The sequence below is a fragment of the Homalodisca vitripennis genome, chromosome X (genome assembly GCF_021130785.1).
Source record: "Homalodisca vitripennis isolate AUS2020 chromosome X, UT_GWSS_2.1, whole genome shotgun sequence".
NCBI lineage: Eukaryota > Metazoa > Arthropoda > Insecta > Hemiptera > Cicadellidae > Homalodisca > Homalodisca vitripennis.
Genome location: NC_060215.1, coordinates 94,215,352 through 94,239,125, shown reverse-complemented (window position 1 = coordinate 94,239,125; position 23,774 = coordinate 94,215,352). Strand labels below are relative to the sequence as shown.

Here is a 23,774-nt window from a genome sequence, read left to right as displayed (position 1 = left end):
ATTATTTACAACGGTGTTCAACTCACTGTTGTTCACTCGGTGTTTACTCACTTGTATTCTATGTTTAACTAACTATTAATATTGAGCAATTACAACATATTTTTATACAGATAAATGAATAATGAAAACAACGAATATATTTTTAAACATTTTTAATATTTGTACGAATATTTGTATTTAAAATTTAGCATTATTCATTTTAATTATGTTTTTAATATTTAACCTCTTCATCATGAAATGAGTAATATTACGGTATAAGATTTATCTTACTAGCATGGTAAAATAGATTTCTAGTTATTTGATAATATTTTTTCGTGGATTTTAAAATTGGAAAATTAAAAACGCGTCACATTTACAATTACAGATGTACTGCTACTACAACGTATTGTTAATTACTCTCAACTTAATAGTTCCGTTTTCACTTCTATCGGCAGTCCCACGACTGCTACTTTTTTTCTCTTCTCATGTTCTTCCATTTTCTAGACATTGCCATCTTGAACAGTATCTAAATTTTTCCAATTAAAATGGCAAGACGACTTACCTCAACTTCAGGAATGTGATGATATACATACTCTACAAAATTACACTTTATTCAATTTTATGCTCACAGAGTTCTATCCATACTTGCATCTCAGTAAAGGTTGGGACACACATAACCGCACCGTGCCCGACACGTGAGTCGACCGATTGTCAGTGCGGGCTCGGCTCGGTTACCGTGAGGCCACACAGGTCCGTGCAGTCCGAGCGCAACTAATCTCACTGTTTGTACTAGAACATGTTTCTTTTGAATTCGAAGTGACAGATACTTAAAAAATATTCGGAAGATTAAGTATTGCTTGAGAAAATTGTTAATATCATTGTTGTTATTTTTATTAATCGCTGTGGTGAATGAAACATTGTAATGCTACAGTAAAGCTTTGTACAATCAGCTAGTATGTAAAATTTGTAAATATCATTATCTTGGTTATATTTTTTATCCCTATAATTCTTGTTCATTGTGTTTCATTGCAATGAATTTCGGTCAAATACACTATAAACAGTATATTTAGTGTTTTTTGTATTAACCCCAAGAGCTATAGTGTGATGCCAGAGAGTTTGCCTGTTGCAAGCCCTTTTATAATAATTTGTAAAACATAGTAAATATTTGTAAAATATATACTAGAGAACTTACAAAAACAGATTTTACAAAATGTTTTTTCTTTTTATAGCTCCGAGGACAAATAATTGCTTGCCAGAATTAGTCAAAAAATAGTAGAAACATAAATATATTTTATAAAAAAATTAGAGTATGGTTGATCGGTCAAAATGATATTGAGTATTTGGTTAAGATAATACATTAGTGTATGGTTAGTCTTGTCTGCTAAGTTATAATAATATTTAAATAGACACATTAGACCATTATAAAATAATTATTTATAATATAATATTTAATGTTACATGTGTAAAGCCTAATATTTGAATTGTAAATCATGCATAAATCCTTTTTGTTTAATACAGCACACTAGTTATACTAAATTTAAACTTTGAAACGTAAGAGTACATTATTTACTACATAAGCTACAATAACTCATTTTTATCATTTCATTCTTACTCGATTCCGATATTTTTATTTTTTACCCTTTTTGTATATAGTATCCCCAACACAGGCACAGCCTCTTATGGGGGTACCTAAATTTCCCTTTATTTTGTAAATCTATTGGCCTAATTATTAGTTTAAAAAAAAGAAAGAAAAATCTAAAAGGATGTAACCTACTTTTTATATTTTATTACTCTAAGTACATAAATTTGAAATAAAGTAAGTAGAAAACATTTTTTTTTATTTGTTATTTTACTGCTATTGTAAATACGTTATGTCATTAGTATTATTTATTATTAGGGTAAGCACTGGCCAATAATATTTATTTGTAATATTCAGTTTGTTATTATGGGGAAATAAATGATTTATTATTATTATTTATTTTTAACATGGGTTTTTCTTGCTTGAAAATCTGATTGTAAATAAAATATTTTTATTTTTACTTTAATGAAGTGAAAAGAATAAAAAAAATAAAAATGTCATAGAAACATTCTAAATATGACCCTTACAAAATACCCGTATAAATGTATCAAGTAACTTCAATACATCAAAGAAAAAATAGATTTTCGCGCAAATAATTACATGGTTGTTATTTTTTAATCAATGAAAAATGTTTATAGATTTTTCATAATTCGAATTTAGTTGTTTAAAATCACTTAAGGTACAACATGGTTTTTCAAATTTGTTGTAATAAGAAAATATGCACAATAAGAAAATATGACTAGTTTACTGTAAGGTAAGAAAATGTAATACTTTTAATAATAAATATGATTTTGTATACGAACACAGGATGTAGAGTTAGTAGGCTATACTAAATAATTCACTAAAATAGAACGTGTAGACTACTTTCTACTAGTTTTTAAAAAGAAGAACGCGACAGTAAACAACATATGATGCCGCTCGTAGACCGCACCCGTGCCCGTCAAAATTCAAACTAAACATATCGGTGACGGTGCGGGCACGGTGCGGCCACGACGGTCTGGTGTCGGTGCGGACTTGTGTGGACTTGCAGGTTGAAAACTGCGCTGCAATTCTTTCACCGTATGACGGCCAGCATACGGCCGACTGACGTGTCGGGCGCGGTGCGGTTATGTGTGTCCCCAACCTTAAGTCAGTGCTCAGTTAAGTTGAAAAAGAGATTGATATTTTGCATTCGCAGAGTTGAACAGTATAAAACAACTTCTTCACATGCTCTATTAGCATGGACAGTAAGAATAATCAGATTGGTTTGTATATGCCACTTTGTTTCAATAAATAACATGATAAGTAGGCCCAAACAAACTATAAATGAATGAAAATTTTACACACAAAGTACCTTTAGATTAAAACACATGATAAGGAACCTTATGTAAGAAAATTGATAAACCAAAGCGCTAAAGATTGTGTGCATTTAGACAAAGACTGTACTCACTAATGTAATTAAATTTTATAACTGGTTTAAAGCTGAAATTCTAAAGAATAAAATGGCTTTTTTAGTAGGGCCAAAAAGGAAATGTAATACCAAAATCAACAAAATCATTAAAAAGATTTTGGAAATCACACAACAAACAGATTACTGTAAAATTAATGGTTATTTTAATAACACATTCAATTTAAAGATTGAGTCATAAGTACTATAATAATTATAATCATAACTCATAATCCACAAATATTTGAACACTGTACTATGTTATTTATAAGTTAAAATTTCAGTCCACTCCCCAATACAATGTGTCTCTACAATTCTAATTAGTACGATGCTGATTTATGAAAACGTGTTACATTTATATAAGTTTAATAATACTTAAAAGTGTTGATCTAAGCATTTTATTTTTAAAATTAAGCATTCTGATAGAAAGATTACATTTTATGAAATTGGCATTACCCCTGATCATTCACTAAAAAGCATTACTGATAATAACAAAGAAAATAAGAGTTTACTCCAGCAACTTGTAGATAGATAAAAGTATTCATTGTACTGAATTTCACACAAAATGTATTACACGTAACATTTATAAAAACTGAAACATTTACCAGTGACAATACAAATATTATAAACATGTCTTGCACAAAGATGGTAAGTAGTAGGTCTGTTTTGAATTGGAATAAACTAGCTAATTGATAAAAACATAGTGCAAATTAATAGTACAAAAACCTCTTTGGATGCTTGTTTATTAATATAAACTACATTTGAATTGCTTACAATTCATTGCTTGCACATCAAAAACAAGAAAACACGATTTTGGCAATGCATTATTATTAAAAATTGTATTATTATTGAAAATCATTAAATTATTTAACAATAATTTTTTAAACATTCATCTAACGCTGAACTCATAAATTAGCATTCCCTTGCCACAGATCTGTTAGCCAAAACCGCTGTGCAACTGACTTGAACTCATTAATAGTTCTATCACTGAAACTGCTTTGCACACTTCTTGTGACAAACTGAAAAACTAACAACACAAATTATGGTTCAACAAGTCTTGCGGCAGCGAAGTGTCGACAATGGTGGAGGTCGCATACTGGGCCAAATGGTCCTACACCACGCAAGTGCAGGAGTTGTTTAGGTTCTGGGTTTAATAAAATAAGGCCATAGAGGTACAACTGATGAGTGACACATAGATCCATGTGCACTGCTCAGACGTCCGACCACTCGCTTGCCCACAAAAACAGACTCCTGTCTGTATTTCATGTTTAGACAGGCAGGATCGATCGAGCAATCTTATCAAATACTATTGTGTAATACCAATGATAGGCAGCATACCTTTTTCTAGCCACTAGACACACGAAAGATATGGCTTTGGAGGAGATGGCGGCAGATGACTACTTGATCATGCGTGTGATTCAGAATAAGTTAGTAAGTGTCAACAATGAGTTGCCTATCAAAAATGTACGTACTGGCAATAGGTGAGTTGACTATAGACTGAATACGAATGAATCAAGCCTTCAGTGCACATGGCTGCGCATAAATTTCATGTAATAGATGTTCATGCACACGTACATCAAAGAGTATCAGCAAACTAAATGTAGATAATTAAAAATTACCTTCAAGGAAAAACTTCATGTTGTTGATGATAAACAATGCATTGAGTAATTCAGTTAGGAATAGCTGTTGTTCTGCATTTATTTATTTCAACATATAGTGTATAAAGAAAATGTAAAATGTGTAGTTAACCCTTTGGACGCCAACATCCGGAGATCGGACCGTCGAAGTCTAGTCGAAAAACGCCTACGTCCGATTGATCAGCCGTTCGAGAAAAACGTCAAAAGTTATTTTTTAACTTGAAAAGTCTGTTTAAACTGTTTAGGACTATTTTAGAAGTAAATAAGACTATCTGTAATCAATTTTGTTCAATTTAGTGTCCACCCATTGTGTTTCACACATGTTAGAAGTGACGGGGACAAATGTATATATATTATTTGTAAATAATTATTTTGTTGACAAAGATTTTTCTTACTTTTTTTTGAAGAAAATCTATAATATATAGTAGTGAGAAGATGCTCTCATTTTAATACTATGTAAGTATGTACAATCGTAATTCCTACTGTAAAATTAATTCTAGTTATAGTACATTTTTTCTAATATGAACACTAATTAAAAGTATTTTTGTGAAAATATTTTTCAACTTTCAGTTCTGAATTTTTGTGAGCAGTCTTAGATATAATATCTGTAACGAATAAAAATATCACCGATAGGTAAAAATATTTCTTTTCGTACCAATATTTTGGCCTGAAGTGAAATTTATATGTAAACAAATGTTTTAGTTAGGCATTACCACATCATAAACAATGTAGTTCCATTCTAAATGCTATTTATAATAACAATATGTGATAGCGCATATAATTTCCTACAAATAAAAAAATAAACATTCAATTAACATAAAGACTAAGGATAATACAGAGCAAAGCGTAATAGGTTACAAAAACGTCAAAACAGGGCTGGCGGATTCGGCTAGTATAGTTGGTTCGGTCGCTAGCGTGATGGGTAGGGTGGCAGCCTTGGGTGTTGGCGTCCAAGGGGTTAATTAAATTGACACTTTCACTGCCACCTCCTAATTTTGACAACTTTCTTACACTGCCGCCTGTTTTAATGATTTTTAAATAAATATAATATTATAACCAATTATAAGAAAACCATGCGGATTAAATTGTTTTAAAGCTGAATTCTTCTTCTTTCTACACAAATGCTCATACATATATTTTCAAACAGAAAGTCTTGTTTTAAAACTAAAAACAATGTTTTGTATATTAAGTTGACAAAAAACATTACCATTTACTAGTCTATAACATAAATTTATTCATTATTATTTGCTGTATTCAGCATTGTCATTACTTTCACTATAGCTACACATATACACAATTGAAATCCACTTATGTTTAAATATTTATTTTTTAGTGTGGAAGGTCTTGAAACATGGCTTTTTGCACATAGCAATTTTGCACTCGCTACACTGATAGGAAGTGTCTCTTCTTGCAGCCTTGCCTGATTGTTTTTTTTAGTTATCTAAGAGCATACAACAGTTTTTATTACTATTTTGATTATATTTGTTATTTGAGTAAAAAACCAATGTAAATATTTTACTTGCATCTCCAAGAAGTCCATCAGTAGTAAAATCATGATCATTATGAGTCATCTAGGAATAAATCATCACTTTCACTGTCACGATTCATAGTATCTACAAACAAAACAATCGTTGTAAACTAAAGTAATAGCAAGCAAAACAATAACAATGCAGACGAAGAATTAACAGAACAACAACAAACGGCCAACGCAACGCGATGACAAATTCGTATACAAACCACTTTTTTCCTATATTCCAGATGACTGCCAACAACATTTCATAGTGATAATCCATAGAGGAAGAAATAAAAACATGGAAATAGCGAATGACTATCAATGCTGAAGTCTAGATACGTTTAAATGCATTTTTATTACTGTAAAAGTCAGCGACAGCGGTAGTATACAGAATTTCATGTGCAACATCAAATGACCTCGGCAGTGAAAAGGTTTTCATTAAGAAAAATAAAAAATAATGTTGTTTTATATATATATATATATATATATATATATATATATATATATATATATATTGGAGACTGTAAAGAGCTACTGGTGTATCTTATGGAATTTATGCAAAGCTTTGGGCAGGCTCTGTCTCATTCAGACAGTAAAAGTCAGAGTCCAGTGAACTGGATAGGTTAAAATCTGACACATTAATAACTCACAAATTGACGTTCCGTTGCTATGGAACCACTCCGGATCGGATCATTAGCTAACTTATTACAACGGTTTGAAAAACCTCTTATTACATATAGAAAATCAACTAACAAGAACGAAGCTGGAAAGCGTTAACCACGACTTCCATACCAAGCACTAGTTGAACTGGCAATGACCCAGAAAAGGTAAACATATTACATACAAATAAGGGAGTTGAATATTTGCAAATGTTAGAATTGCTTAATAAAATGTGCCCATCAATGTACAAATAGATAACGCTGCATAATTGTCACGTAAATACTTGTGAAAGCATCAATGTTATTTCTTCAGTAGTAGGTCCGATATGCCAATAAAGATTCTAGATACAAAAAATAAGATTGCCCTAAATTATAATACATGTATTCAAGCATATTCACGGCTGAAAATTCAAACATGCTTTCTGATCTTCCTGATTTTTAAAGCTTATGAACACCACGAACAAATAATAGTTCAGTTATATATTTTATTAGAATATGTTATTTTAAACCCTTGATCTAGAAACTTCTATACTTATGTAATTGGTGTACTAGCTTTACCTGTCAATGAAAAGCTAACATGTAATTTATATATTGAAACTGACCATTATTACATTTGCATTGAAATTACCACAAATGAGAGAACTTAATATTTTTAATACTATGGACAAATAACACAAATGTGCATCACAAAAAAGCTCAAAACATGAGAAAAACAATAGATCTTCAAGGTCCGTCCAAGAAGTATCTGGATTGGTATCACATCTTGTCGTACCATAATCGTTCATCATTATTTCGCTCCTGTGGTTACTAAAGAATACTACTATGAAGTGTTATGGAATGCTGTTCTTAAAAAAAGACCACAAATGCATCAAAGTGACAATAATTGTTAACTCCATCATGATATTGCTCAAGTTACAAATATCAAAATTTGTAAAGCAATGTTTTGCAAAAGCATCAAAGAATACATGTCTAACAGGCTATTTACTTGATACGGATGATTGTGACTTTTTTGCTCCCCCAAAAACAAACATCAGCTAAAAAGACACACATTTTATGATGTAGCAGAGATACAAAAAAATGAGATACAGGAACTTTTCAAAGTTCTATGAAGTGACTTCCAAAACCTGCGTTGAGTAGTGGAAGCCGTACTGGGCGACATGTGTTATCAGGAGGGAACTAGTTTAAAGGATTATAAATCTCATAGCTGTAAGTCAAAATCCTCTTATTTAATAATAACATTCCATTCCTAAAACCTTTTGAATATACCTCATACAAAGCTACGTACATTTGAGGTTTATTACACAGTATGTTAACGTAACTGAATAAAAATATTTTTGTGGTGTAGGGTGAATATCACACCAATTGTTCCTAGTCTATATGTAATATCATGTATTTAACCAATAGTCTATGGGAGCTGACCTAGCACCGTACATATGCGGTGCTTGGTAGCAAACATGTTATTTAAATAAAACGTATCTACAAATTTTCAAAACAACACATTTACTTTCAATCACAAAAAATTAATAAAACTCAAAATTCTTTAGTGTGGAAGACAACATAATGAAAGTACATTTCTTTGTCTATAATATTACCAATGCTCAAGTAAATAATGCATGAATAAGTATAATATACAACCAATGTAAAAAAACACACACTACAGCTACTAGCTACTTAGTACAAAAACTACTTACCATTATTTAAACTGCTCAAGACATTCTGGAAAACTTGGCTTTTAATATTTTAAAGTACTTTTAAAGCTTTTTGTTATTTGCATTTGTAAATAAAACAGATTAACATCACTGTATCAACAAATACATGACTAGGTCCAACACTTAAATCTGAGTAGAAGAAGTCTTCGTCAAGAATCATGTCAACACTACACTAATTTGACTAATATTTTTACTAGCCATTTCTTTAAGTTAATGAAAACCACAAAATTTATCAACATTATTGACAGTTTAAAACAAAGTGATTAATTTGTTTTTAAATTCCAGCGTCTAGAAATATTGTAACCATTACTATAAGGCAACAACTTGCATTTAGTAACAAAGACATCTGACATCAAAAAGTTTTTTCAAAGCAAAATTTGGGTTATGAACGGTACATAAAATGTTTCATGAAATGATACTTCTGTTGGGTAGTTTATTGCTACAAGGAATATTATTTTGTAATTGTTTTTTGAATATTGGCCGACAGTAAAGGAGTAAAAATAATAGTACATTTTTAACCTTGTCTTTCTTTGCCAGCAATTCTTAAAAGTTGCATTAATCAACAATCCTATTCCTAAAAGCTTACCTTTGGATTTATTATTACTTTCATCCTAAACTAGCCTCTAAATTTCTGAAGCCTTTGACCTCTTAAGACTTCATCTCTTCTTATTTTAAAGTCCCCATCTCAAAACTCTTGCAGGCACTATATCTTACCAGTAGTTAAACGTTTTTAATGTCAATGTGTACATTACAACTTAGGAAAATAACTTTTATGAATTAACACAATTGCTTTAATAGTTATGTTTATTAAAAAAAATTATAATGAAAACTTGTATGCGGATACAATTTTGCAATGAAACTGTCATACCTCATTTTATTGAGAATATTATTTAAACAGAGACAACGTTTGCAATAATTAATAATAGTAAAATAATACAATAATTATATAACAAAAACCAACATTTAAAAATATGGTCACTTATTTCTCAGTTATCAGTTATAATATTATGATAAAATAAGTATGACTTGTTACATATTATGTAAGACAAACCATAAAGAAAAGTACTGCATCACTTAACAAACAAACAAAAAATATTCAAAAGTAAAAATAGTATGTGTAAATATCACAACAGTACAATAAATATTAAAAATACAAATGGGTAAATAATAGAAACAGTTATAATAATGTGATTAATTAGCTAACCATTAAAACCAAAAGCTACATAATCAAACTTAATGATCAAGTTAAAATAATCATTTCCTCTCAACAGCATGCATAAAAACTGTAACAGGTGTTTCAAAATGGATAAAAGGGTTTTTAGACTTTGTAGTACACAGGGTATCAACCAAATTAAATTTAGAGTTGACTAACATTGATTGGAATTTTCTTGGAATTGATTCCAAGAAAATAAATTTAAATTTCATCTAGATAAATCAATAATAAAATTTTCAGTATAAACCTAAGCACACTTTAATTCTGATTCTATTGCTTCTATAGATATTAGTAAAGATGGGTAAAAACAAAGCTTAATTTTCTAAGAGGTAGTAACATTTATGGATGGAATCATCAGTTTGAAAATACCGACTGTCTTTTGTTACGGGACGACCAGATTCACATTTAGAGATGAATTGGCATTTCATTTTAAGTGGAAACACTCCAAATATGCATCTGTCAGTCAACACATCCTCACATGGTCGTACAAAAGAAAGCTGTTAGAATTGTTGGTAAAGCTGAATATTTCGATCATTGTAAACCTGTTTTCATTAACCAAGGAATACTTACAATAGTTAATTTATATTTCTTTGACTTATCTGTTTAAATTTTAAATAATAAGGACTTAATAAACCATACACAAACACATAATTATAACACAAGAAACAGAAATAACATTTTAATTAAATATTGTCGACTGACCAAATCTTTGAATAGTCATGTTGTAATTGGCTTAAAAGTACATAGCAAATTGAAACATCTGATAGAAAAATACCCTCTTAAAATTTATAAAAATAAACTTTATGAATGGCTGTTAAAAAACCCTTTCTAAAATATTTATGAGTTTTTTCTATTAACAAAATAAATTGTTATTTTAATGATTGTTTTAAGATAAACTGATATAATTAATATAATTCTCAACTAGATAATTAATGTCTTATATTGTTATATATATATATATATATATATATATATATATATATATATATATATAATATTTATGTATTATACTTATTAAATATTATTTAGAGACAATGATATTTAGTCTGTAGCTGAAATAGACTTTGTCAATGCATTTAACATGTCTTACAACAAATAAACAAATTTATTATTATTTTTACAACTATAACAGGACCCCTCGAAAATTGAGCGATTTGAACATCTTGGCAGAAAGTTTATAAGCTGTTCTCTTCCGCCTTAAACCACTCATATTCATTTTAAAACACCCTGAATTATGATGAAAAACTTTCATACACTAATTAAAAACAATTATATTATGTGCAGTAAAATATCTAGCAAATTCAATTGCTATTTAAAAAAAGTATGTAAGCTACAAATGTTTTTACCTACAATTAAAGGTACTGTTGTAATGTTACTGGTTTAACCAATGTAAAATGTATTACATTAACTAAATATTATATGTAGTGTAATCAATGTAAGGATTTTTTTAATTATTATTTGAGATTGTTGTGGTTTATATCAAAGTAAGTAATTAATTAAAAAAAGGAAAATTTCAGAAATTACCTGTGGTACAGATTGAATTGTGGTTTTGTGCATTAATATGGGTGGAATTCTACTGGACTACATTTTAGCCAGTATATTTGCAATCATAAATAATTCTTTTGGTACTGTGTTATTTGCTATTCATCTGTTCCAAATTGTTTGAGTATAGGTGTTTACAGATAAAAATTATTTTGAGTGTACAAAATATACACAGTGACACACGTTTGCTTGTCCACCATGTTTTATCAAAAGTTAAGACAAGTTTAATTAAATACTTAGCTACAGAAAAATGATTTCATTTAGTACAAATTGAGTAGTAACTCTGTAATAATATTTTTCATCATATAACATTTTGTGATTTATAGTACAACACAACAAAATCAATTTATTGTGTTGATACTTTTATACAATACCTTATGGAAACATACTCTTTCGACTACTAACAGTGATGGATTCCACCATTGATAAGGCAAAAGTAAATGTGAGTTCTTAGAACATATGTTTAGTTTGCAACTATTAAAAAAAATATATATAAGAGAACCATGATGTATTTCATGAGATAGTGTGTATTTCACATTTTGAAATGTGTTTCTGTACAGAAAAATGACAAATGTCCATAATTCCGTTATCCTTTCAAAATAAAAGTAATGTATGAAAAATCAACTTATACCATGTTTATAAAATACATATATGATCTTCCTTATTGATAAGAATAACTTTATTAACACGTTCAGCCTCTGATATCTATGTTACTCTTCAGTAAATGAAAGCATCATTTTCATGATTCTTCACGTGAAGCTAAAAGTGTTAATCTATATTAATTCATTTATAAAACTGTTATTGTTTAAATTACATCTGATTTTAAAAACGGTTGTATTAAAACTGATTACAACCTATTCTAAAACGTAAAGAATATATATTTACACTATTTCATACTACAGTTATATTCGGCACAAACAGAAACTAAAATAGAACACTAATTATTGAGAAAACCAGTTTTCCAAATAAATAACTAATAAAAAAGTCCTCTTTTCCTTTTAAGACAGACGCTTTCTTTGAACTATCACATTATTATTTTGTAAGAAATATATACAGTATACTAATTTAACCAAAACTCAAACTTCATATACATATAGTTTTCTTTTTGAAAAAGTTACAACTAAAGAATGATATCAATATATACATACAAACAGTCAGTAACTTTGTATTAAATTACATCACTTTTAAAAAGCTGCATATCCGTTGTTAGGCAGTCCAAAAGAGATAGGGTTGTACCGTTGTTGCAACTTCTCCTGCCGCAGAGCACCAAAGCCAGTGTTGGTTCGGATGGGGTAGGTAACAAGGTGATTGTTAAAGGAGTTAGCTGAATTACGACCTCCTCGCATGCCACCACGCCCGCTAACTGGTCCACCACTGCCTCGAGAAGCTCCACCTCTACCTCCCCGAGCGCCCCCTTCAAATCTGCCTCCTGAAACAAAACCAATCAACCCTACTCAAAATATGAAAGTTAAAAAATAAAAAATAAAACTATACCTGATAAAAATACAATTAGCACACAAGAAAAAAAGGTGTCATTTTAGACACATTAAAGAGTGAGCTTCTGCATCATAAATAATAAAAAATAATACACACCATTGATTAATTATATCAAGTAACGGATGTATTTTTTTCATGCAACTTCCTACATGTTAATCAATGTATTGATTTAATTTGTATGAACAATAATTTCTCTTTATTTTGGAGGTAGCAATAAATTGTATATTCCAGTAAAGGATTTCCTCTCTTTCTCTTTAACCTGCCAGTAGGTGCATGGCATTCTTTTACACTGTTTAACTACTAATTTTATTTTATTGATTTTACCTGTTGGCTTTTTAATTCTCTTTCCACACACTCATTCCGATGAGTCTATGAAACAACTGAGCTGCACGTATTTCCAACCGACAAACCTCATTTAAAAAGTTTTAACGAATTTCAGACTTATACGTTTGATGAATAGCAGAGAAAAAATATTAACCCTTAAAGCATGGTATATAGATGGTCCAGATAGGACATATAGGAATATCCATATTGCCTTATTTTAGATAGTCATGTACATTATAATTCACGAAAATTCTGTGAATGTGTAGGGACACGTAAATGTATTGATTTATGATTACATATCGCATGAAAAAAAGAACCAGTCCTATTTTTCTATTGACGATTCGTCTTACGATGTAAGGTATAATTGTATGGCATGCCCATGTATACTGTGCATCTAAGTGTGAAACCAAATTTTTCTTTGTTATTTCTTCTTCCAAGAAATAAAAATAAATCTAACTTATGTAAACACAGATTTCCCCCCTTCTAAATGCAGACTAATAGAACTGAGGACAAATTTTTTTCAGCACTTTAACCCTAAGAGTAGCATTAATTTTTTCTAACGATCATGTACTATTCTCTCTAACATATGATTTAATGTTTATAATTATATTTCATTCAAACATAGCATATGTCAATGAAACAATGAGATTCTGAACTTTCATTTTCATATATAAAACATAAATGACCTTTCTTTGCCTACAAATAGTAAAAGAAAAACTACAATAATTTGTAAAAGTCATGATATGTGGCAGTTGACTAGAAGCGTCACAACAAAATTCAGTAACTTTACACAATTTCATATTGTTATTATTTTTTATAGAAACTTCAAAGTTACACTAATGAAAAGTTCCATTTCTAGAACAACTATGGTTAATTATCCGATTTCATGTAGGAGGTATAGTTTCCATGCAATAGATTTTTGAAATTATGTCTTTATTTGAAAAATTACAAGCAAACAAAAGTTTCATCATCTGAAAACCAACAAATTTTTATTTTATTTTTAATTATTGTTTTATTTGTACATAAAAGTTACAACAGATTTTAGTAATATTATTTAAACTAAACAAGAGCCTAAGACCTATACTCTCGTTTGGATGTAATAGTTGTCGGTAAGCAGTCATCATGACAAAGCTGTTTCAAAAGCAACTATTTTATTGGTTGTGTCATTATCTGACGCCAGAACTCCCAATTTATAATGCATTGTAGCTTTTTATTAATTTTAATGACTGAAATAAATTAGGTCTTATATCCTACTGTCAATCCAAACCAATTTCATGTGGTCTTAAGGTTATGGTGACATGTTTCTAAGGTTCCTATTTTATTTTAGAACTCCCGAGTCAGTCTCAGTTGTTCATTGTTTGGTGCGCCTGTGGATGTTATGATAAAACACTGATATAACACTTTATTTTATTACAACGCGTATTTTGAAGTGTGAAAACATGTTGTTCAATAAATATTTACATGAACCGTAAGTACAATATTAATTATGGTATTATTTATAGCAGATAGCCTAAAAGTGATTGTAAAATAAGCTAATAGTTTGTGAGTTTACAAGTGTCGTGGTTTATGTTTTTAACATAATTTAACATAATTATCAATCAATTAATTTAGCTCTAGGACGACCTATAAAGTACTAATCTACAGACTCCAGCAGATGGTTTAATAAATAAATCAATTGTAATTTACTTAATGTTTGTAAGGAGTTGATAAAATCTGTACTTTTTAAGATTTCATTTTGTAGTACCTCTTTTGGTTGAAATAAATAAAACATATGTTGTTTTTGTTTTTATCAGAAAATGTGTTACAAAATATAAGCCACTGATACTACAGATTCCATGTACCCACTGGGGAATTAATAAATAAATAAATACATATCCAATACATAAAGTATATCTGATCAACCACTGAGTTGTATACTGTTAAATTACTTACATTTTTACAGCTTAACAGTTGTACAAGGGCAATTTTTTTTCAACCTCCGATTTCATGCTATGGTCGCCAGACAATGGATAGGTTCGCAGTAGTCGATTGTGCGATTTCCCCAGTATAATATTTGTCACTGCAGAGTTCAGTAGCCAGTTTGCACTGAGCTGCAGTCACATAAACATGGGCACCTCTATTGATTCTCCCACCAAATTTGAATTGTTATGAGTTTCCTTCTAGCAGAAGAGATTAGTGCAGCAGAAATCCATCAGAGAATGTGCCGTAATTGCAGAGAAAACATTATGGGTGATGGTGCTGTGCGTGAATGGTGTCAAAGTTTTAAGATAGCCAAATGTCAAATTCAAGGATCAATTCCAAGAATGTTAAAGCTGAAGCCTTCAGCAATTTTTGTGAGGGTCAGTCAAAATCTGTAGCACCAACAAAAAATTCTTTTGTAGCATAAATATTCTGTAACAATAAAATAAAGAGAAAATCTTGAATGTACTAAAAATTCCAAAGACAAAGCACTTATTGAGAATACAGTTTTTTCTAAGCACTTTGTTAACTCATTCAACAAGGCCGTCTGTAGCAACAGACTTGCGTCCTTGACATCCTTCATCATGCATATCAGTTCAGCCATCTTTAAACTTTCAACACCATTCATGCACAGCACCATCACTCATAACATTTTCTCCATAAACAAAGGCACATTCTCCAAATAATCTCTGCAGCACTATTCCATTCTGCTTGCAGGAAACAAAGAAAACTCCTCAATTCACATTTGGTGGAAGACTAAATAATGGCAGCTATGTTTATGTGACTGCACCTCAGAGCAAACAGGCTATTTCAACTTCGCAGTAACATATGTTGCAGTGGGGAAGATGCGCAATTGATTACTGTGCACACCGCAGACCTACCATTTGTTTGGCCATCATAGCGTCAGATCAGAGGTTTAAAAAAACAGCCTTTATACACAAACTTTCACACTTAACATCTGTTTCTGGTATACTTAACTACAGAAGATCAAAACCCAAACAAAATTGGAAAATTACAAATAAAGTAGATGTAAGTCTTGGTAGTATCCATTCCATCTCACTAACTTTGAATTTCTGAAACGTTTTTACAACAATGGCTTTTAAAAAGTGAACAGACACAGGTCAAGAAGACATTTGCTAAGGTATTTTAAATACATCCTTATGCAAATAAATGGTTAAGATAAATGATGAATCATAATTGTGGAGATCCACCACTATGCTCATTAAGAAAAATGGTGAATATGGAGTAGTGTATCTGTTTTTTAACTTTCTAAAAAATTACTTTGTAGATAATCTTTCTTACAAGTTGAATGATCATTTTGTAATCATGAGAAAGGCAAGATCTTATATAAAATTCTTTCTAAAGTTATCCAAGACTAATTTACGGGTTAATGTAATCAACCGGAAAATACAGTCACAGTTTACATCTTTTATTATTGATTTGACGAAAAAGAAAAAGTTAAAAATAGATACCATGAGTCCTACGGAATTACAATCTTGTGCCGCAATACTTTCACTTTCCTTCAAAGGTGTCGCAATAAACCTAGTAAACTAGGTTTACAGATTATCTAAGTGTAAAATTTTCTTCAAAAAAGGATTTGGTTGAAACTTGGTAACACGATGACTGCGGCATACATCTCATGGTGGCGGCACAGTGTGAGAACTAATAGTAACTGTCTCATTCCATATAAACTAGCAGTGAAGGTGTTAAATGCCTTCAAAAATGAGCTTCCTAAATGCCTTTTAAAGTGGCTATCTAACCCTTAGTGAGCCACGCCAGAATGGCATGACTTTCCAACAAAGCCACATTTTTTGCCAAAATTTTGTTCTAGATCTCTAGATTTCTGCCAATACATTATTATGATTGAACAAACATAAAACCATACTAAAATGGGTTTTTAATTAAAACTCAAACATTTTAAAAATTAAGTTAAATTATGAAATCTTAATTCAAAAGTTTAACAAAATAACAATAAAATAAACAAGACTACATTCTAAATTTTAAATAAATATCAACTAAAAGACAATGTAATTGTAACTTATAACTATTCATGGATGCAACAGTTGAAATACTGAGAGTGTATGGCTAGACGCCTTTGAAGCAGACATGAACAAGTGACCTGCTAGCATTTTTCAACCCTCACGAGGGATGGAAAGATAGCAAAGGGTCTGAGTTCTTGTTCTTGTCTGGTAATTTTTTACACCCAATTTATGGTTCTGTAAACATTAATAATATGTAGTAATTATTCAAATATAAATAAATCATATTTAGTAAATTTTCCATACATGCACATCCTTGACTCGCTAAAATGCCAACTTTATACAATTAAAACAATATGTTGCGAAGCAATGGTGAAAGGAAGCAATATACAGGTACTGAGTTTTTGGGGAAATAACATCATTATTACAGGGATAACACTCTGACCTCAGTAAAGCCTTTGATTGTGTATCACATGGCATATTGCTTGAATAATTAAGGCACTTCGGTGTAAATCATACTAATTTGGAATTGTTCAGATCTAATTTGGTCAGCCGAGAGCAGATTGTCAAAGTAAATGGTCGAAGCTCTCGAGTAGGTGCTGTTGTGCACTGAGTCCAACAGGTATCCGTTCTTGGACCATAATTATTATTTATTGTTATGGTAAATGACATATCTTGTAACACCGACTCTGGTGTAATTTGTTACGCTGATGACACTACTCTGATTGATGTTAATGCTGATATACATGACTTGGTCATATCGTTGCAGGACTCACTTGACTCCTCTCGAGTTGGTTCCGAGCCAACCTTTTAATGTTTAACATAAATAAAACACAAAAAATTATATTTAGCCTTAGTAATGTAAATATTTTTAAAGATAGTGTTAACTTACTGGGCGTAACCCTAGATATTAAGTTAGTTTGGCATGAGCATGTACATATTTTAAGTAGTAAGTTATCTAGAGTAATATATCTCTTGAGAAAACTAAGGGTCCCTATTGAATATGTTAAGACAGCATATTTTTCATTTTTTCAAAGCCTAATCCAGTATGGGCTTAGTCTATGGGGAGGTAGTTCTGGTGTTAATATTTCAAAAGAAAGCTCTTAGAATCATATGTAAAGTCAACTCAAAAATTAGCTATAAACCACTTTTATAACCCAGAATATCACGACTGTGGTTTATATATATATTTTAATGTCGTTACAACTATTAAGGAAAATTATGAGAGCTTAATATTAAGAAGTGATGTCCATAGATGTAATACTAGGAATAGAAGTCTTATTGATATTCCATACAAAAGGCTCACTAAATCTAAATCTAATCTGCATCACCAAGGTAGTATATTTTTTCATAAACTTCCAGGCTCAGTTTGGACCTTGAAGACGTCAAAATTTAAAAACAAATTAACTTCCTTATTGGTAAACCCATTGTACAATCAAAATGAGTTTCTTGCCTTATCTCACAGTGACTTTAACCCTTCCTTTTAAATGCATGGAGTGCTTGTTTTTAGTATTTATTAATCCTGCATGGATTTTACATAGCCTTTGTTTTTAGTTTTAGCCATGATTGTTCTTTTAGCCTCTACTGACTACTCCTATTACATGTATGCTACTTGTTAAACGGTTAGTAAACTTGTCTACTGTCATTACAGTTGTATTTCAATGACTGATTGTGTCACTCATATAGCCTCCCAAATGAAAAACTGATGTGACTATCTTAATCCAGACAAATATCTGAATGAACATTTTTAGAATTGGTGTATATACTTCAAATCAATTCAATCCCTATATGAGGAACACATGAAAAATATTACAAGGGTTATTAACTGGTGTTTATTATAGCATGGAAATTTGTTGGGGGGGGGAGGGGGGAGTTAGTGCTTTGGAGGAGAGGAACAACCTGGACTTTTCTTCAATTCCCAAACATGAAGTGGTGACTTGGATCTCAGTCATTCACCAATGATGAGCCTCAAAATGCCTTGACAGGTTGGCTATGTTCACAGACTGTTCAAAGTTATAACAAAGTGCTTGAATATGTTTATGATAAGCTGACTATGGACATTTTTATGATCCTAAACATTTCAAACCAATCCTGTCATATGAATGACTAGCTCGAAACCTACTAAAAACAACAAAAACTATTTTTGAACGAAGAAATGGTTTTCAACGGACTAGAAGTACTGCAGTATTACCTAGGCCTAATTCAACATCAGTGGAGTTGGAGGTAAGTGACAGCAATGATAGTTTTGTTGAGGTTAAATATAAAAAGCATAATATGCCTTGTTGCAAGACTGGTGCTAACCAACATAAGTTCTTTACTGGACATGCAACTATGAGTAATGCCAAACTAAAAGTAGTAGAAACATATAGACATGTTTTTGTTTCAAGATTTTCTGAAAATGTGGTATGTGAAGATATCACAGAGTATCTAAGTAGCAGTGCTAAAGCTAATTATTAAATAACCAAATTAAAAAACAGATGTCCAGGATATAGTTCCTTTAAGGTTGGTGTTCCCCTATAACTGTGGACTAAGGTGTTTGATGCAGATTTTTGGCCAGAAGGTATCTACATAAGTTGCTTTAGATACTCAAACAAAGGCAACTCTGATGCTTCAAAGGATTCTTTTTTGGAGATGGGGGATGGTGTTGGTACTAAATACATAGGCCTACACAAGCATAATGTTCACTGATGTTGTAGAATGTACAAGGATTGATAAATAAAACTGATATTCTTAACCTGGTGGCTGAAAATAACCATTTTGATGTTATGTGTATATGTGAACACTAGATCTCTGGTAATGATATCAGCAATCTTGTTATGCCTGGCTACCATACTGTCAGCTATTTTTGTAGGTAAACCAAACGAGGAGAAACGTTAATCTTCATAGAGGAAGATATAAACTCTGTGATCTACAACAGAATTCTATCAGTGGTTGAAGATCTTCAATTTGAGGTGGCAGCAGTTCTCCTTTGTGATTTCAAAACTTTTGTTGCGTCATTCTACCATCCATCACAAGGTAACACCTACGCTTTCCTAGAATTACGTCTATGGTGAGAATTACAATCTTATTCTGGTTGGGGACTTCAACATAGATTTTATGTCTTTCACTAGTAAAACTCTACAACTGCAAATTTTTATAAACAGTTTTAATCTAACTCCAACAGTAGTTGAGATCACAAGACCTACACAAGTACCTAATGCCACTTCTGATGGGGGTGGTACATGTATTGACAACACTGTAATAAAGGTTTTAATGAATGACTTTTAATTAATGATTTAATGAAGGTTAGGAAGGTAATACCCATACACCAAAGTGGAGCAAATGAGTTATGTGACAATTGTAGGCCTATATCTATTGTGCCCATAGTATTGAACATCCGAAGGTGTGGAGCGACTTTTACATAGTCAACTTGTACAATTTTTGGAAACCAATAACTTACTATCAAAAAATCTGTTTGTTTTTAGAGCTAGGAAGAGCACTGTTGGAGCTGTTCAACAATTAATAATGAACCCCTATGACGTTATTGAGAACCATTCTAGTGTGGTTTTTAGATCCTATGATATGTCCTAGGCTTTTGACAAAGTGGACCAAAGCATCTTAGTGGATAAGTTTCTTTCAGTGACTCTGTTGTAAGTCTGTAAAAGTCATATTTAGTAAATAGACGTCAAACCTTATTCCTAAACAGCAACGTTTCTAGCACTCTCATGGAGTTCTACAATGTTCCATTTTGGGGCCATTGTTTTTTGTCCTGTATATCAATGTGCAAAGTAACAGTGTACGGACCTTTTTGTTTGCAGATGACTTGGGAATGTGTATACTACTCTGAGATCATTCTGTACAAATCCAATGCTAATAAACTTAATCTACACTCTCAACAAACCACAATATCTTACATTAAGTCTTTCAAATCATGTTTCTCAGCATATATTTACAAAGTGATTTAAAATGGCAGCATCATATCAATCAAGTGGCAGCAAAGATTTCAAAAGCTATATTCTTGATAAGATATTTAATAAAAATAAAGTAACTCAGGATATCCTGCTTAGTGTGTATTACACCTTTGTACATAGTCGGCTAAACTATGGAATCATCCTTTGGAGAAACTCCAGATATTGTGATAAGTTGTTTGTTTTGAAAAATCATTAGGCTTATCTGTAATTTACCAAATTTGGCCCACTGTAAACCATATTTTATCAAATTAGGCATTATTGATCTCTCATATCTGTACACTTTTATACACTAATGAACACTGAAGAAAACCTCCATGCTTTTCAACATATAGCTGATAATCATGGCTATGAAACAGGGAATAGGCTAAATATTGTTACATAAAGTATGTTTAACCTAGCACTCAAAACAGGTTTGAATATCAGGATGTTAAAAGTTATTGAATGGCTATGGCTATGGTTATTGGTTGGTTGTTGGTTGGTTGAAGTTATTGAGTTATTGGTTGGTTGGTGGGTGGTTGAGTTGGTTGTTGTTATTGATTGTGTTATTGTGTGCCTAGTGAAGTCAAAGGCATGTCCCTAAACAGGTCTAAAATCACTATTGTTATTGTTTACTGAAAAATGCTTGTACTTTGATGTATAAGCCAACTTTTAACACGGTTCCAGTCCTTTGTCATCACTGTATTTTATAAATTTTACGTTCATTTTACATCTGGATCACTAAATTGTAATTTTTGATTAGGCATAGGCCCATTCAATAAAATATTCACTGTTTTGACAATGACAAAAACTTTACTCTTGAATGTAGTAAAGAAAACATGTATTTAAAGGGTTGACGAATTTTAAAAATGTATTTATAGTTAATAATTATAGGCTAGCATGGATTGCTGTTATGCTTTAACTAATGACGTTGTTATACACTATGTGTTTAAAAAATAAATGACTGATTGATTGAAAAAGTTCATTGTAGTTTCTCAAGTTTTTATAAGCCAATTTCTTAAACTTGATAATCATTTTTTTGTAGATGAACTATGCAAAAAGCTGGCCACAGCACTATATGTAATTAAAAGAATCAAACTGACACAAATGCAACTAGAGTAGCCTTTTTAAATTCTGAGCCCTACTTGAGATACGGATTAACAGCTTGGAGAGGCACATCTACCACAAACTTAAATATAGTATAACACTGAAAAACAACAACAACAACAAAAAACAATCTGGACTATTCCTGAGTTCTAACCAATGGAAACATGCAGAGAGAGACCAAGAGGAATTGTACGAAAAGACTGTCATCATTGTATATAGAACGGTTGCATACAGCTAACGTAGATCTCACTACAGGATATACTACTCACAACTAAAAATTACACAACATAACTCAAACTAACATTTGTCCATCCACATGTGGACCATTACAGAAAAGAAGCCTTACATTGGAGCCTATACAATAATCTCCCAAATTATATCCAAGGACTTGACCGGCAAGTCACATACATAAGTGAGGCAAGTTCCTACAAGGCATCATCCCTTAAGATAAACAATAATATCGCAGAATGTATGTATTCTTTATTTATTTAACTACTTAAATGTAACTAATATGTATATGTAACGAACAATTGATGCTATTGCATTTCTTAAAATTATTGTCAATAAAGAATTTGAGTCATTGAATAAAAAATATATGTCAAATTTAGAAATATTACAAGTTTTACAGAGTTCAAAAAAGCTTGTTAATATTTATTATCAAGAATAATAAATAACAATAATAAAGAATCTTCTATTGATGAACAAAGCAGAAAAAGAAACAACTTCTTCAAGAATTCACCAATTTTTGTTTAACTTGCAGAACAATTACATGTAGGAATATCAGCTCTTGTAAACATAGCTATGTGCATGTTCCATTAATATATACTTGTTCTACCTGTACTGTAGTTGCATCACAAGTTCTTCCCTCCTCTAATGAACTGCTGCACTCTTGTAACTCCTAAGATTTTCAGTCTAAATGTGAGGTTGTGTTGTAATTTTGTACTCTATCTGATATAGAATCAGTAACCAATTCCATAGTCTTTTAAAGACATGTGTCTAATAATTTGTATTTTTAATGTTTACTTCATTTCAGATAATAACTGACCCTACTAACATTTAAAAACAAGAAAAATATCACTAAACAACCCTCTTAACCTTCAGGATGGCTTCACATTAGTCTAGACAGTATTTCTATGTAATCTATTGGTGAGAGTCAACACCATTTCAAACACTTGTTTGTTTTATAGAGGACAAGTAATTCTTAATTTTTATCATTATTTTATATATTTGTCAAGGTTTTGTTTTTCTAATAACCTAGATTTTTTAATCAAACCGATTATTTATATTTTTGATATTGTAGGAAGTGATGTTTCACAACTGTTTAGAATGGCTCAGGTTTACATAGTTTTTCATTACAGTTATAATATAACTGTTCTATTCAATACAAATTATAATACAAGTCCAATTTCAATATATTATAAGTGCAAAACAACGTGTATCAAGTCATAGTTTGGTGGCCTTTGTAAGCCAAGTCTGATTTTAAAAATGTTGTTTTTATTTTATATAACGTACACACTTATAAAGTAGTAATTTAATAAGTGTCATCATTGTAAACATATTTGTATGAACAATTTACTGTGAAAAATGGCAAATAACAATGACCAGCTGATTCACGATTTCAGTAACAGTAGGCTGACTACTCTGGGATCAAAACAGGGTTTAAGCTTAGATGAAAATTTTCCTAGCAAAAATGCCACAAGTTTTTCAGACTTTTAAGCAAAAATG

The 23,774-nt window shown here is 30.9% G+C and overlaps 1 protein-coding gene across 1 annotated transcript in view; it reads right to left on the bottom strand.

The window, feature by feature from the left end:
* Window positions 1–11,382: 11,382 nt before the first annotated feature.
* LOC124369578 (sex-lethal homolog) overlaps window positions 11,383–23,774 on the bottom strand; it is a 63,992-nt gene continuing 51,600 nt past the window's right edge. The window contains exon 5 of the mRNA XM_046827613.1: window positions 11,383–12,686. Within this exon, the coding sequence (XP_046683569.1) occupies window positions 12,442–12,686 (245 nt within the window). The 3' untranslated portion in view covers window positions 11,383–12,441. The remainder of the gene's footprint in view (window positions 12,687–23,774) is intronic.